General features: G+C 42.0%; 1 protein-coding gene across 10 annotated transcripts in view; it reads left to right on the top strand.

The window, feature by feature from the left end:
- The window catches only part of TJP1 (tight junction protein 1), a 354,643-nt gene extending 340,873 nt beyond the window's left edge, over positions 1-13,770 (top strand). For 6 of the 10 annotated variants that reach the window (XM_080980659.1, XM_080980655.1, XM_080980660.1 and 3 more), the window contains 5 exons: positions 2,946-3,115; positions 4,236-4,713; positions 6,215-6,432; positions 7,869-8,012; positions 11,878-13,770. In XM_080980659.1, the coding sequence (XP_080836785.1) occupies positions 2,946-3,115; positions 4,236-4,713; positions 6,215-6,432; positions 7,869-8,012; positions 11,878-11,972 (1,105 nt within the window). In that variant the 3' untranslated portion in view covers positions 11,973-13,770. The remainder of the gene's footprint in view (positions 1-2,945; positions 3,116-4,235; positions 4,714-6,214; positions 6,433-7,868; positions 8,013-11,877) is intronic. The other 4 variants (XM_080980656.1, XM_080980658.1, XM_080980664.1 and 1 more) reach the window with 2 other exon arrangements.
- The last annotated feature ends 978 nt before the right edge of the window (positions 13,771-14,748 follow it).

Below are 14,748 nucleotides of genomic sequence, written 5' to 3'. Positions count from 1 at the left end.
TCAAGTGAACACTGTGTACGGGTGTGGGTGTGTGCACACTATTAAAAATAAACCACAGAGCTAAGTCAGAAGCCAAAATGACAAGGCAGCTATTTTTTGCTTTTCAAATGAGGTTCTTTCAGAAATGGAAGACGGCAACATGAAGTGGGCCAAGTCTTTCCATCTATCATGCAAAAATGGGCCAGGTTCATTGCATCCTGAAGCATGGGTTCACCCCTTTCTTGGGGGTTCTAGGTTCAAATAAAGACTGGATCTAAATCATCAGTTAGCATTTGCATAAGGCTTTAGAGTGTTGGTGAAAGTGACTTTGCAGTTTTAACCTGGAGTCCAGGTTGCACTTTGCTTGTATGCCTTCCACCTGCCCTCACCCCCCCCCCCCCCCGGATCTCACTGCTGCTTGCTTCCTAGTTCACCTTCCATACTTCACTTTTTCTGTCATGGCGCCATCTGCTGCACTGGGAGCAGAACCACAAGCAATATCATGCTCATTGTGCACAGTACTGCAGACAAGCTCAAAGCCACTATGGTGATAAAGAGGGATGGTTGTGGGTCGCAGGGACGGGGACACAGCTGCATTCCCCACTCCTGCTGGCTTTGAAGAGTTGCCCATCTTCCCCTGCTTCATTTCCTGCTACATTTCCAGCTATTTCACTGACTGGAGAGCTACAAGTACAATGGCACATGGTGATAGAATACATGGTGCCACTGCAGGACGCAGGTGGGGGGAGGCCAGCCTTTAAATGTTCCACCATAGAGATAACCATGTACTTGATCCTCTTCTTGTAGAAAGAAAGCTTCAGGAGAAGAGATTGCATCCCTCTAATGTTGTTCTGCTTGTAGCTGAGATAGAGCTGTTTTGGAGTGATGGGGTTGGTCTTGGTTAAAGCTGAAGGCAAACTTCAGTCTTACACTCAAAGATACATAGGTGCATTTTTGTTAACCACTAACAGAAGAGCAGGCAGGCATCTCCTTCCACAGTTGCAGGATAGCTTACTTAACACAGCCTCCGAGATTTGTGCAGTTTGCCCCCCAGTTAGTCTGGTCCCATCCTGAGAACTATTCTCCTGGGCATTGATTGATTGATTGATTGATTGATTGATTGGCTGATTGCCAACCCTTCACCCTAAGGTCCCAGGGCAAGTCACAACATTAAAAAACAATATTTTTTTAAAAAAAGAATTAAAACAACTCTCAGGCACAGAAATAAGGTTGGTTCTAAAAATATACTCCAAAAAATATACACCTCAAGTGTTAAAAGGCAGAATAAAGAGGTATGTCTTCACAGCACCCACCAGAAATGAAATGAAGTGCCTGACAAGCCTCTGTGGGGAGGGAATTCCACAACTTAGGGGCCACATGCTCTCTCCCAGGCCACCCCACCCCCACACCTCTGAGAAGAGAGGAATGACCAAGAGAGCCACTTTGCTGATTCCTGAACCCAGGAAGTTCTGTAGGGGAGGAGGAGGAGGTCTTTCAAATATTTGAGGCCTGAGTCATTTAGGGCTTTAAACACTAATGCGTGCATCTTGATTTGGGCCCAGAAATGAACTCTAAATCAGTGCAGCTGTTTTAAAATGGGTTATATGAGCTCTAAATGGAACCCCTGCATTTTGGGCCAACTAAAGTTTCTGAGTTGTCTTCAGGGGCTGCGTTGCAATGGAAGACATTGCAATAATTCAGTCTGGAAGTTATTGGGAACGGAGTACAGTGGCCGGGTATTCTCTGCAATGGCAATGATGCTTCTAGTTGATGCTTCATGCACTTGTCAGCTGTAGCAAGAGGAGCAACAGAATATCATTGAATTGTACAGTTGGAAGGGATCCCAAGGGTCATCTAGTCCACCCTCCTGCAATACAGGATTCTCAACTAAAGTATCCAGTGAAGGAGAGTGCACCACCTCCCAAGGATTAGGGTTCCACCATCAAACTGCTTTTACTGTCAGAAAGTTCTTCCTATGCTTAGTTGGAATCTCCTTTCTTGAAACTTGAAACCCAGAAACTTTCTTGTAACTTGTGGTTCCCTGAACTGGACACAGTACTCCAGGTGTGGTCTGACCAGGGCAGAATAGAATGGTTCTATTACTTCCCTTGATCTGGACACTAGGCTTCTGTGGATGCAGCCTAGAGTAGCATTAGCTTTTTTGGATGCTGCATCACAATGTTGACTCATGTTTAGTTTGTGGTCCACAAGTTTATACAGACTTCGAACAACTGTGGGCCCAGGACAGAGCCCGGCAGCAGTCCACTTGTCATTTCCCCCCCAAGATGACGAGGAACTTCTTTGGGTTCGGTCCGCCAACTAGCTGCAAATCCACCTAACAATCACCTCGTTCAACCTGCAAGAATATTATGGAGGACTTTGTCAAAAGTCTTACTGAAATCAAAATACACTGTCCACAACATTCCCCTGATCATCCAAGCTTCCATAAGAAAAAGAGAGATTCATCTGACATGACCTATTTTTCATCTTACATGACTTGTGTTGCTTCTCTCTGTCACCTTTGGAGGAAAGAGCAAATCTTTTCTTCTGTCATCACTTAGACATTCAGCAGACCTGTATCTGAACAGATGGACAAAGAAGAGAAGAGTAACCTCTTCCTAGTGGTTTTATCTCTATCTTGGAAGAACAGAAGGAATTCAGGATTATGGTTGACTGATTGCTTTGCTTTAAGGCAGCAATGGGGAGCAACATCCTCCAGATGTTGCTGGACTAGAACGTCCACCCACCCAATTTCACAATTGGCTGTGCTAACTGGGGTTGATAGGAATTGTAGTCCAGCATCACGTGGAGGGACACAAGGTCAGCACCCCAGCCTTCCCATAGAAATTCACCCAGAAAAACTGTTCTCAAAAGTCTCTGTAAGGAAGATCCACAAACATCATTTGGAAGGCAAAGCAGCAACAGAGAACCCTGTAGCTGACTTATTTCTCTTTTCATCCCAACAGGGGGAAGCCAGTAGACGTGGAGCCTCTGGACAGGGCTGTTGGCGAAAAGCGCTATGAGCCAGTTCCTCAAGTGACAGCCCCTCCCCCTGCACCCCCCGGGCAGTACACCCAGCCACAGCCAGTGAATAACCCCATTGTGTCTCTGCAGCCCAAGTCCACACTTGCGGAAGGTAGGAGAGGAGCCTCAAGGCTTGATTTATTGAAATGTTTGGGGAAACTTAGTTTACAAAGGGAACAATAATTCAGGTCATACGACTGCTACTAAACAGCCGTAGTTTAAGAAAACCCCAACAAACAAAGCACAACTAGGAAAAGCACCACTAGTGTGTTCTGAGTCGACAGGGGTGGGTTGGGGGGCTCTCTAGTAAAATATGATGTGGCCATGTGTGATTTAAACTGGCTACATGGCCTTTGAGATTTAGCTGGCTACAAATGGCCTTGTTCTGATTTGATCTGAGTTTCCTATTCTCACGGCTGGTTTTATGGGGTGACGTCCAACGGTGGCTGCTCTTCAGAAGAACAGATCTGCTAGGGCAACAGCATGTCTTCTGCAGCTTCCCACGTATCCTCCAGATCAACTGTAGACAATCAAGGGATCCTGCCCCAAGCAGATTTGGAGTGGGTGTCCATTGCAAGATGTTGGATGTTGCCAGGGCATTTCTCATGTTTGCTGTTTCTTTTGGGGAGGGGTTGCATTACTGTATGGAAGTTGTATTAATGAATCTTTTACTGACTACTAGACACTTAAAAAAGAAAATGTTTAATAGTTTCCCTTTTCAAATATATAAGACTAAACAAAGGCTGAATAAATGCACAGCACTCCAAACTTGTGGATAGTAAGAAGAATTCCTCTCATAAGTATTTTAAATTCTTTCCCTGGGCAATAAAAACTATGCCGACTGACATAATGCCTCTTGTGGAATAATTCTACAATTTTTACTACTCATGGTTTATTTGGGGCAGTCAGTCATTTGGGGCGGGGGTTGCTGTCAGGCATAGGTGAAGAACTGAAGCCTTGCTCCTGACTACTAGACATCTGCAGTCAACCATGCTTCTAACTTCAGAGAACTGAGCAGGAACTATTCATATGCTTTTGAGTGCATAAGGACTAAAGACCTCTTTTTAGATGAAAGCTGAGATTCTTAAATGAATTGCTACCACCCAGTAACAGCTGCTTTTTCTTCTTTGTACACTCACAGAATGCAGCCGTGTCTGTGAAATAATTTGCAAACCTAAAAATGTTACCTTGGCATGCCATGTATTTAATTCTTTTAACATGTTTTGTTGCAGTCAACTCTGTGTCAGACTTTCAGAATTCCACCCTGTCCAAGCCCGAGCCGCCTCCGCCTCAGAACAAGCCAGCCGCTTTCCGGTCTGCCAGCCGAGAAGACACCGTGCAGTCCACTTACTACCCTCAGAAAAGTTTCCCTGACAAAGGCCCAGTGAATGGGACAGAGCAGATCCCAAAGACGGTCACCCCTGCTTATAATCGCTTCACAACAAAACCTTACACAAGTGCTGCCCGGCCGTTTGAACGCAAGTTTGAAAGCCCAAAGTTTAACCATAACCTCCTGCCAGACGAGAATCTGCATAAGCTGGAGTTGCCATCCAAATCTCAAAATTCTCCCCAGCCAGTTTTAAAAGCACACAGCTCGGCTCAACCCCAGTCCGAGTTTGACAACACAATGGAGACGTTCTCTGTCCAGCCCGACAAACTCAAATATCAACCAAATAACATCAACGCTGTGCCTAAAGCCATTCCTGTCAGGTAAGTCATAGTATTCTCCATGGGACTGTGTTTGCTTTGCAAAAGGGTTTGCCTCAATGCCTCCACTTAAAACAGTGAAGCTTGGGTAAATTTGACAGCTGAGAGAATCGCTGCACTTTGCCAGTTGTAAATTAAGCTTTCCTAAAACTTCACAACCCTTGGGGAGGGAGTATAGCCCCTTTGTAGACCACACACATTGAGTCCTGTTTAATCCAGTTTACCTGTGAGATCTCCTTACACAATATGTTTGGATGGCCCTCTGTCAGGGACGCTTCAGCTAAGATTCCTGCATTGCAAGGGGCGGGACGAGATGACTCTTGGCGTCCCTTCCATCTCTACAGTTCTATTCGACCTGCAGAACTGTCACTGCTGCAGTTGCCACATAATACTTGTTCCACATTTCTAGAAGTCAGTCTTGGAGTGTGGCAGCACCCACATTGCGGAACTCCCTGCCTGCTGACCTCAGGCGGACGACTGCATTGTATTCTTTTTGGCACCTGCTGAAACCATTTTTCTCTAGGCAATCCTGCCCAGATACGTAGGATGCTGACATGTGTTTCAATCTCTTTTTAGCTTATGGTTGATTTCATTTTTTTATCTTTTAAGCAGCTGGGTTTTGATTATCTTATTGTTTCATTCTTTTTGAAAACTGCTTTGAGGTGTTCCCCCCCCTTACAATCAAGTGGTATATACATTTTATTAAACAAACATATAAATAAATAAGACACACCCACACCCAGCATCTGTATTTGAAATCTTTTTAAGCAGTAGACCTGCAAAAGATCCACTACTTGAGATCCTGGAGGAAGTAGCTAGATGACATACATACCATTTTTTGCAGTGCGGCATGATTTAATTTTATTTAAAAAGGAAGAATCCTATGGCCATATGGGCCCTCCTGTTTATTCAAGGTGTGGATTGTCTGAAAGTACATTTAGGCAGACATAGGCTATTTATATTTTCTTGGATTACTAGTGATTGGCAAGCAAGGGAAACAAGGATGTTAACTCTTCCTTCTTTCATTTGGCAAGTTTCTATGAGAACTCCTTAGCCTACTTACATGGAAAATATTGCAATTCTTTTGTCTTCTCCAGCTGGATTTAATGTTACATATTATTTTAGTGCTTTTTTGTTTTTGCATGCAAATTCTGCCCTTCTCCCCCCGCCCCCCGGTAATAGTTTACAAATTTAAATAATAAAAAATCCCCAGCATTTTTAGTATATTGCATAGTATGATTCTAAACTCTTCTGCTTGTTCCTGTGCTTGCTCTAACCAGCTCATCAATAAAGTCATTTCCTCATGGAGGAGGAGGAAAGGGTGGAGCTGGTTCATGCGTCCTAATAATGGCTGCTCTCAGAATGAGCTGGTTGGGAGAAGGGGAGATGGGCAGGCTGGCAGGGCAGGCTCAAAAGAAACACCATTGTTTCCTCTAGCCCTGAAGTTGCAATATCACCTCTCTCCCTCGTGACAGCAGAAATAATTCTCTATGTCTGATTTTAGTCCTTCTGCTTTGGAAGATGACGATGAAGAGGATGGACACACTGTAGTAGCCACAGCAAGAGGAGTTTTTAACAGCAATGGTGGCGTGCTCAGCTCCATAGAGACTGGCGTTAGCATTATTATACCACAAGGAGCCATTCCAGAGGGGATAGAGCAAGAGATCTATTTCAAGGTCTGCCGAGATAACAGTATCCTCCCTCCTTTAGACAAAGAGAAAGGTGAGCGCCTTCATAATATTCACATTTTCTTCAATGCCTTTTTCAGTTCCATGTCACCCATGCAAAAAAGGATTCTGACAATCTTTTGGTTTTTTAAGAGGAGGAAGGGAAAATGGAAAGTAGTTCTTTCTCAGGATCCAGGAGGACAGCTGGAAACCCCATGGGAAGACACACACACCCCTTCCGCTTTCTCTGGTGGTGGGAGTGAGGACTCAGAAAGGAACATTTCGGAGTGGAGACAGGGCTTTGCCCTTCCCTTTTTTGCTAGTAGTGAAGATCCTCTCAGAAAACTCAGAAAATGTCAGACAAATTGACTTCCAACTTAGCAGGCAAAATAACTAACTTGGAAGATGATGGGCTCTCCATCATTTGGGGTTTTTACACAGAGGTTTCCTGGGGATGCTTTAGCTGTGATTCCTGCACTGCAGGGGGCTGGGCGAGGGACCCTTGGCGCTCCTTTCCAACTCTATGATGCTAGCAGAAGAGTGAAGGGAAGGTCAAGGGAGGGGGAATCACAAGCGTCCGATTTTAAACAAATTGGTTCAAACTTCCTAAACTAACAGGCAGATCAGAGTGCGACCATTTTTCATTTTTCATACTTCTCTGACTTTGGTGATATAGCTATGGATTCACAAGTTCCAAAATGTGCATTTTAGGTAAAATGCACCTGACATATGTATGTTTTGGGTTGTATCCAATGTAGCACTGAATTAAAGTCACTTGGTCATATATTTGAGTTTCTGAATTCATCCTTGCAGCTGCACTTGAGGAGTGGGGAGCATGCAAGCTCAAGTCTCACATAAACTCATCCTTGTAATGTCCAAGCTATGTCCAAACCAACATACTGTGTGTGTTCAACGTGTTTGTCTATAATGTCAAGGCGGAATGTAATGTGACTTATGCAGAGGTTACTTTCCAGGGATTATGCCTACAGCCCAAATTGTGTCTAGTCAAAATACATTGGGTTGAATGGCGGGTAGGATTGACAAAGTATTTTTTCCCAGCTGCCCGCCCCCTTTCTGCCCCCTTTGTTTGTCTGTTTGTTTGTTTGCCAAGTGCATAAAGCTAAATGTGCACAAGTTCAGTGCATGCAAGTTGTGGGGTTACTGCATGACTTAGAAGTGCGCAAGTGGACACTCTGCCTGGAGTTTCCCTCATCACCTCTTTGAGCTTACTTCAACAAAGAATTCCCCTCGTAGAAAGGTTGCCATCCTTTGCAGTCTGCCGTTATGCTACATTCTCAAGCAGTCTTCCCTTAAAGCTTCAGCTGCTGTTGGGTGACTCACCAGCTCCACCTGTCATGGCCACTCAGGGAGGCCAGGAGGTGATCCCAAGAGTATCTGGAGGGCCACAGTTCACACCTCTGGTGCAGATAGCATTAAGTACAAGAAGTGTTATCTCTTGCAAAACTTGTCCTTTTTGTCTGTTTACCACAGGTGAAACGCTGCTCAGCCCTTTGGTCATGTGTGGGCCCCATGGACTAAAATTCCTGAAGCCTGTGGAGCTGCGCTTGCCACATTGTGCGTCTATGACCCCTGATGGTTGGTCTTTTGCTCTAAAATCCTCCGACTCCTCGTCGGGTATGCTGTCCTCCCTCTGTCCTTTTGGGGCTTTTGGGTGCTATCGTATAATTTAAAACTCGCCTGACTGAAGGTGACACTGTGTAATATAAAGATATTACTAAATCACTGTATTTGTGTCCGCTCTCCATTTCATTTTCATTACAAGTGTCTTTCTCACACTTAACTCATGATGCAAAATCATTGCAGAAAATCATGATTGATAAACCAGAATGGCAAGGTAGATAATATAATACTATACTATTGTCATTGGTCCATTCAGTAGTACAATTATCTACCTTGTTTCCTATCTCTCACACTCTTCCTGTCTTTCTATCTCTTCCTGTCCTCCTTTCTCTCTCTCTCAAGGACTAATACTGCTGCAAAACACTCTTAAGATGAGAAAGTCACACTTTCCTTTATTTTTTGGGTAAATTGCCTAAGGAATTCTGATTGGGCTTTGTAACCACATATTCACATCTTTTTTCCTTTATTGACCATAGAATGCTGTAGCAGTCCCAGTATACTGAACTTGAAGCATTAATATTTTGAATAAGCTTCCTAATGCAACAGCTGCTTATGTATAAATTTGACCTTTCCAAGGGACGGGAGCCTCTCTTTGCAGAAGAAGCCCATGCAAGCTCACTCCCAACACATTTGGGCTCTCCACACAAATTTGTGCTCTCTTCTAAATTCTGAAATGTTATGGAGAGGTGGTCCTCTATTTCCCCCCACCCCACCCTATGGTTGAGACACATGGATATATCCCTGCACTGCCCCTTTTCCCATAGCTATGACAGCTGCCCCCTTCACTGAAGGGCGGGGGAAGCATTGCTGGTTTTAAAGCCTAGTGAAGTGAAGTGGCTGAAAAGTCACAGCCTTGAGTGAAAAATGAGTGTCTTCTGCATATTAGACAAAAAAATGTCTTAAGGGGGGGCGTTCTTGGCCACATAACAAATAACCTCTTTGACACCCTTAAATGTATACATATCTGTATATGGTATATAAAAGCAATGTACTTATGTGTACAGTATTTAAAAATGTATTCATATTTGTCACTGATGTATCTATCCTTTTCAATGCCACTGTGTCAATGCGCCAAAAAAAAAAGTTAGGACATCAGACGCTTCTCTGATGGGGGGGGGGGGGAGATCCAGTTACCTAGAGAAATCTTGGCCGGTTGACTATTGCTGGTATGCTATGCATGTGTTGCATGCAGCTGTTTAACTGTGTAAGCAAAAGCAGAAAGTGCTAAAAATGGACAGTTTCAAGTAATAAGGATCCAAAGTTTTGCCATTTATAATCCATATAATTCCTTCAAACCGTGCTTTTCAGTCATTATTTTGTAACAGATGAACCTTATCATGAATTTACTTGAAATGAAAAGAAAGAGGGGAATATGTTGGTTCTTCCAAGTAACCTCTGCTATTGTGCTAAAGATCATCTTCTTTTCCAAGTTAGAGTCTTATTTGTGTGTGCTCATTCAGCAGGTGTGTGTGTGTTAGGGGGGGGTCACCTCTTTCTGTCTGTATCGGAGCTATACATCCCTTGCAGCTAACATAGTTAAATGTGGTGTTATATCAGTAATCTTGCTCCTTGAGACAAACTTCACAATTGGCCAACTCTGTCTTCTGATGTGTAAGCCATACTGTGTCTTAAATAAATACTTGTTTTCTCTCTTTTTCTAAAAACAAAACAAAAAAACTTAATTGGTTATGGGATCTCTTTCTCGCTCTTTCTTTCTCTTAAGCTTTTCCTAACATGTTTTCCATTTTCTGTCCTTTGAAAAGAACATTTGATTATACATACTAACCTCTTCTGCAACACATTTTTTACAAAAAAAAAAAAAAAATCAAACGTACTGGCACATTATGCTAAAATATGTTACCTTGTTTCATCTCATTTCATGGAGTAGAGGGGGCAGCTAACTCCCAATTTAAATGGGCCAGAGCACAAAAAGTTAATTCCTGAGTACTTAGTATATTAAGCTGTTTTAGGTTGAGCCTTACTGTAACACTGCCACAAACTAGCCTCACATTTTTCTAAGTCGCCGGCACAAAATTTTGGCTTTTGCATTTTCAGACTATGGTTTCACTGTATGTAGTAAACAAATTATGTGAATATAGTTTATCACCTGTCAGGCTATACCAGCCTTCCCCAACCTGGTGCCCTCCAGGTGATCCAGTCTACAACTCCCATCAGCCCAAGCCAGCCAGCAGAGCTCTGCATCATCTGAAGGGCAGGTGGGAAGGTTGGACCATATTTCTGTATTACAACAAAGAAAAGGTCTTCTTTACTGACAGCTTTAAATCTAGCTTACACATAACAGTTTCTCCCAAAGACATTCCACTTGAAGTGTGTTGTTTATATTTAAAAGGACTGAATTTTTATTTTTGTATTAATGAAATGCCATTGTGGTAACTGGGACAACTCCACTGGCTGGCATAACTTAAAATGCAAACCAGGTCATTGAGTATGCCAACAAATTCTCAGCGAATCATACTTCTCTAGGCTCCACATCAGGTGTTGTCTCCCTTCCAGCACATTGGTCATTGTGTGCATCATGTTCGTTTCCATGGGTTACTCAACAGAACTGTGGGACTTATTTGTCTTCTGTAGGTCTGCATAACTTATATATGTGATCTGGAGTATTAATATCTAGCCTTGTTTAATACCAAAAGATCGCAAGAGCTTCACTGTGAGAGTGTGTCTTGATGCGCATATATTGATTAAAAAAGCAGTCTCCACCCACAAAATTTCACACAGCGATTGTATTGAACTACAGTTGATCAAAAATACCTCCACATGGAATGATGTGGTAATTAAGGAAAAGTTGAATTAATTTTCTCAGGATTCTAGTTTATATAAGTGGAATGATAACTTCATGTACCCTGTTCCTCTTTGCCCAGAAGTAGATCCTGCATTGTTCAGTGGGGTCTACTTTCATGTAAACACACACAAGGACTGCAGGCGTAGACTTGGAGTGTACAGTTCAACATGGCCCATGGGCCACTGCACCATAAGATGCCTCCTTTACTGACCTCAGATTTGCAATAAACCTTACCTCCTCTGCCCCCCCCCCCCGGCAAGAGAAGTTCGCTTTTTAAATTAGTGCTGTACTTGCAACCCCTAAATGAGGTCACCTATGTTGAAGACTGCACGGGCAGCCTTAAAGGGACAGGAAGCCAGGAGGAGGAACCTGTGACCCTCCAGCTCCCATCCTCTCCAGCCAGCATGGCCCAGTGACCAGGGGTGATGGGAGTTGTGGCCTAAAGCCTATATGGAGGCAACTGTTTGGGGAAGGCTGAGCTATTGCACCATGGCAGAGCCGTTTGCCTATAGCTAGCCTGCTTCACAGTGGACTTGAGAGAGTTTCTCCCTGCCCCCCATGACAGTTGTTGGAATTTTTTGTGTTTGCCCTATGATGAAATTTAAGGTTCACATGGTGGACTTGGTTCATGTAGCCTGGTTGCCCTTGAATCCCATAGTTTGTGACATGGAAGCCTCAGGGTTTGATAGTCATCCAAAATCCTCCTTTCACCATTCTGTTTATGAATCAATCTTATTATTAGATTCTCAGCCTCTATGCCTTAGCAAAGCTCTTTCTGGCTACCAGGAGAGGAAAAAATCATACTATGTGGGTCTGCAGGGTGAGTTCAGAACAGGAACTTACATTAATGGCCACCTACCGTGGGCATAATTCCTTGGAGTTGTTCAATTAAGAAAACCTTTAGAGCAGCTAAATTAAAAGTGTGGGTTCCTGTATAAAACGCGAGGCGATCTATACATCAAAACATATTCTGGTTAGCTTTAGAGGTATTGTTATCCAAGATGTTCCACCTTTTGATGATGGATACTAAACTACTACATTGTTTTCCTCCCACAGGTGACCCCAAAACCTGGCAGAACAAGTCTCTTCCTGGGGATCCAAACTATCTTGTTGGAGCAAATTGTGTTTCGGTTCTGATAGATCACTTCTAACCCTTACGTTAGCAGACCAAACCAAGATTTTAAAAGCAAAGCAAAACAAAAACACCTTGCCTAGAAACTGAACCAATCTTTTTTCAAGTATTAAGAGTTATCTTAGTGTTAAGCAATCTTTGCTTTGACTAACAATGGATAATGAGTACGTTTCTGAACCATGGTCAGGGTTTATGCTATTAAGCAGCAGGGCAGATCAGCCAGGGACCAAGGCAAGGTTCTCATGGGTTCCCTCTGGCTTTCCTTAACTGGACACTTCTAAGGCATCCTAGCTTAAAACTCACTGAACTACCACTGAAGCAATGCAAATCATCATTATTTTCAGATGGCATTTAGTTAGCGTTCCACTACTGAATTAGGTCTTTTTTCTTTCTAAAGCTTTTTTTCCCTCTCTCTCTTTTTTATATAAACAAAACACTTTAATATGTGTGTTCAGAATATGCAAAGACTCTTTTTCTTTTTTAAAAAACAAGCAACTTTTTAAATGCATTTTGCCCACAAAGTGGAGATTAAAAAATTGGCCAGCACAATATAGAAAATCCCCCCTCTGTTGAGAAGGGAGAGTTACATGCACGTCTACTTTGATTGTACATGAAACACACTTTTTTTTCCTTTTGTTATGGGGAAAGAGCGCATGTGGTATGACTATGGTTCATTTGCCTCTGTGGATCTGTAAATTAACCACATCTACAACAGACACGTTAACCAGCAGCCTTACCCTCATGTTTTTACTAGTCTTAGCTGTCATCGTAGTTTGTATGGCTTCTGTGCTTACTTAGATTAATACATATTGAGAGGGGTTGAAAAATTAATTCATTTTGTGAACTTGCTGGTTTAGAGAAAGAGGGAGAGGGAGAGGGAGAGAACTAGGCACACTTGTTTTTGTGTGGATCAACCAGAGGGGAAACCTGAAGAACATGATGGTATGTTTTCTGCTATGCATTTTGAAAATTTATAGATGTTATAGATTGCTTGTATATAACTCGTGCAGACCACTTTTGTTCTTGGTTTGTAAATTAACTTTTATAAGCTTTACCTTTTTTATATATATAAATATATATAAAAATACAAAACAAACGTTTCTTAATATCTTTGTATTCTCATACCTTTTGAGCCTTGAACTTTGACATCTTGCAGCAATAAAGCAGCATTTCTACAGTACGTGAAAACAAGGACTTTTTAAAAAAAGAAAATGCACAAAGTTCTTACCTTTTTAAGTGCTGCATTTAAAGACTAACTCAGAAGTCTATAGTTTGATTACATTCTTGGAGAATAAAAGTATCCCTACTGTAATTTGTGATAAGGATGCTGTACTATGTGCCCTGAAATGTATTTTTTTACTAATAGACAATTTATTATGGCACATCAGCACTATCTCTGTTTAGATAATATTCCACTGCATTCTGTTAATCAGTTATTTAGCTATTCAGGTGTGGCTGATTTTTTCTTTCTTTGCCGTTATTAAAAATTACACATTTCTAAGTATACAGAATAAAAACTGTTTTTAAAATAATAGAATTCTAGAATCTTCTTGTTTCTGTCTGAAATGCATGCATGCGCACACCTGAAGATTTGGAGGTCCTGATTCACTAAACTTTTACCTTGCATCATGAATACAGTTTTATTCAGTTCAAGACATATTAGAGTACAAGGCTTCATGCACAGGTGGAATGAACCTGACTGAGCTGTTAAGGCTCTCCTAAAAAATAGTGTTTTGTTGTTGTTGTTGTTTTTAAAAAAGATGTATCTAGCAATGAGACTTCTTATATTTATCACATTAAAAATCCCCTTAGTCCAAGCATGTTTGCACACTGTCATGTCTATCTAAAATTACAAATGTTATTCTTCTACTAAAAAGTGAAAAGTGTTTTTTTAAAGGGAAGAAACAGAAGCAATTAGGTAAGTGAAACATGTTTTCCAAGTAAGAGATAACTTGCTCTACCCAATAGGTAGTCCTTTGGCAGTTTCCCTCCCTGCTCTATCCAGACATTGCACTATATCATCTATCTATCATCTATCTATATCATTTATTTATTTATTTGTTTGTTTGTTTGTTTGTTTGTTTGTTTGTTTAAAGAGGAAATATCACAAGGAGAAGCTGGTCCTTGTGCATGTGTTTCTGATTTGTCAGCTGTGAGCAAATATATACAGAACTCTGATATAAGAGGATGACAGGAAACTCCAAAGTTAATTCCGGCTGCCATGCCTAAAGAAGCACTTCCTTTTCTGGGAGTTCACAACATTTACCAGTCAATTACTTTTGTCGGGATTCTGCATCCTAAGCAGTACTTGGTGCACGCACACACTGGTTTCCTTTGCAGCAGCCAGCTGCCTTTCCTTTTTAAGGTGGTGTTGCAGTACAGGTTAGTATTCGTCCCCTTTCTGGGGCAAGCCAAGTTTATATGATCAGTAGAATCAAGTGGTGCAACTCTAGACGTACCTTCAGAATGTTGGGGGTTATTTCATATTTGACTGCTGCCATTTGTAATGAAACTTCTTCATGACATTGCACTTTTTTTCTATGAGGGGGAAGTTTTTGTATGAAAGCAAGTCCAAACATGCAGTCCTTAATGCGAAGTCTAATGAAAGAACTGCATGATCTGATTCTGCTGATCATGTAGTTTGGCTTTGGGGTATTTGACAAAATGATAGAACATAAGTGCCATGTCTAAGTGATATAACTTACAGGGACAAGAGTTCATGGATCATACCAGGGATTTTGTCTTGTTGGGCTGTTGGAGTGACTGGTCCATTTCAGGGTTCAGAATAGGCCCAC

This window comes from Podarcis pityusensis, assembly GCF_964106645.2.
Source record: "Podarcis pityusensis genome assembly, chromosome: 14".
Taxonomy (NCBI): domain Eukaryota; kingdom Metazoa; phylum Chordata; class Lepidosauria; order Squamata; family Lacertidae; genus Podarcis; species Podarcis pityusensis.
The sequence above is the reverse complement of the archived record's forward strand: the minus strand, read 5'-3'. Positions and strand labels throughout refer to the sequence as shown.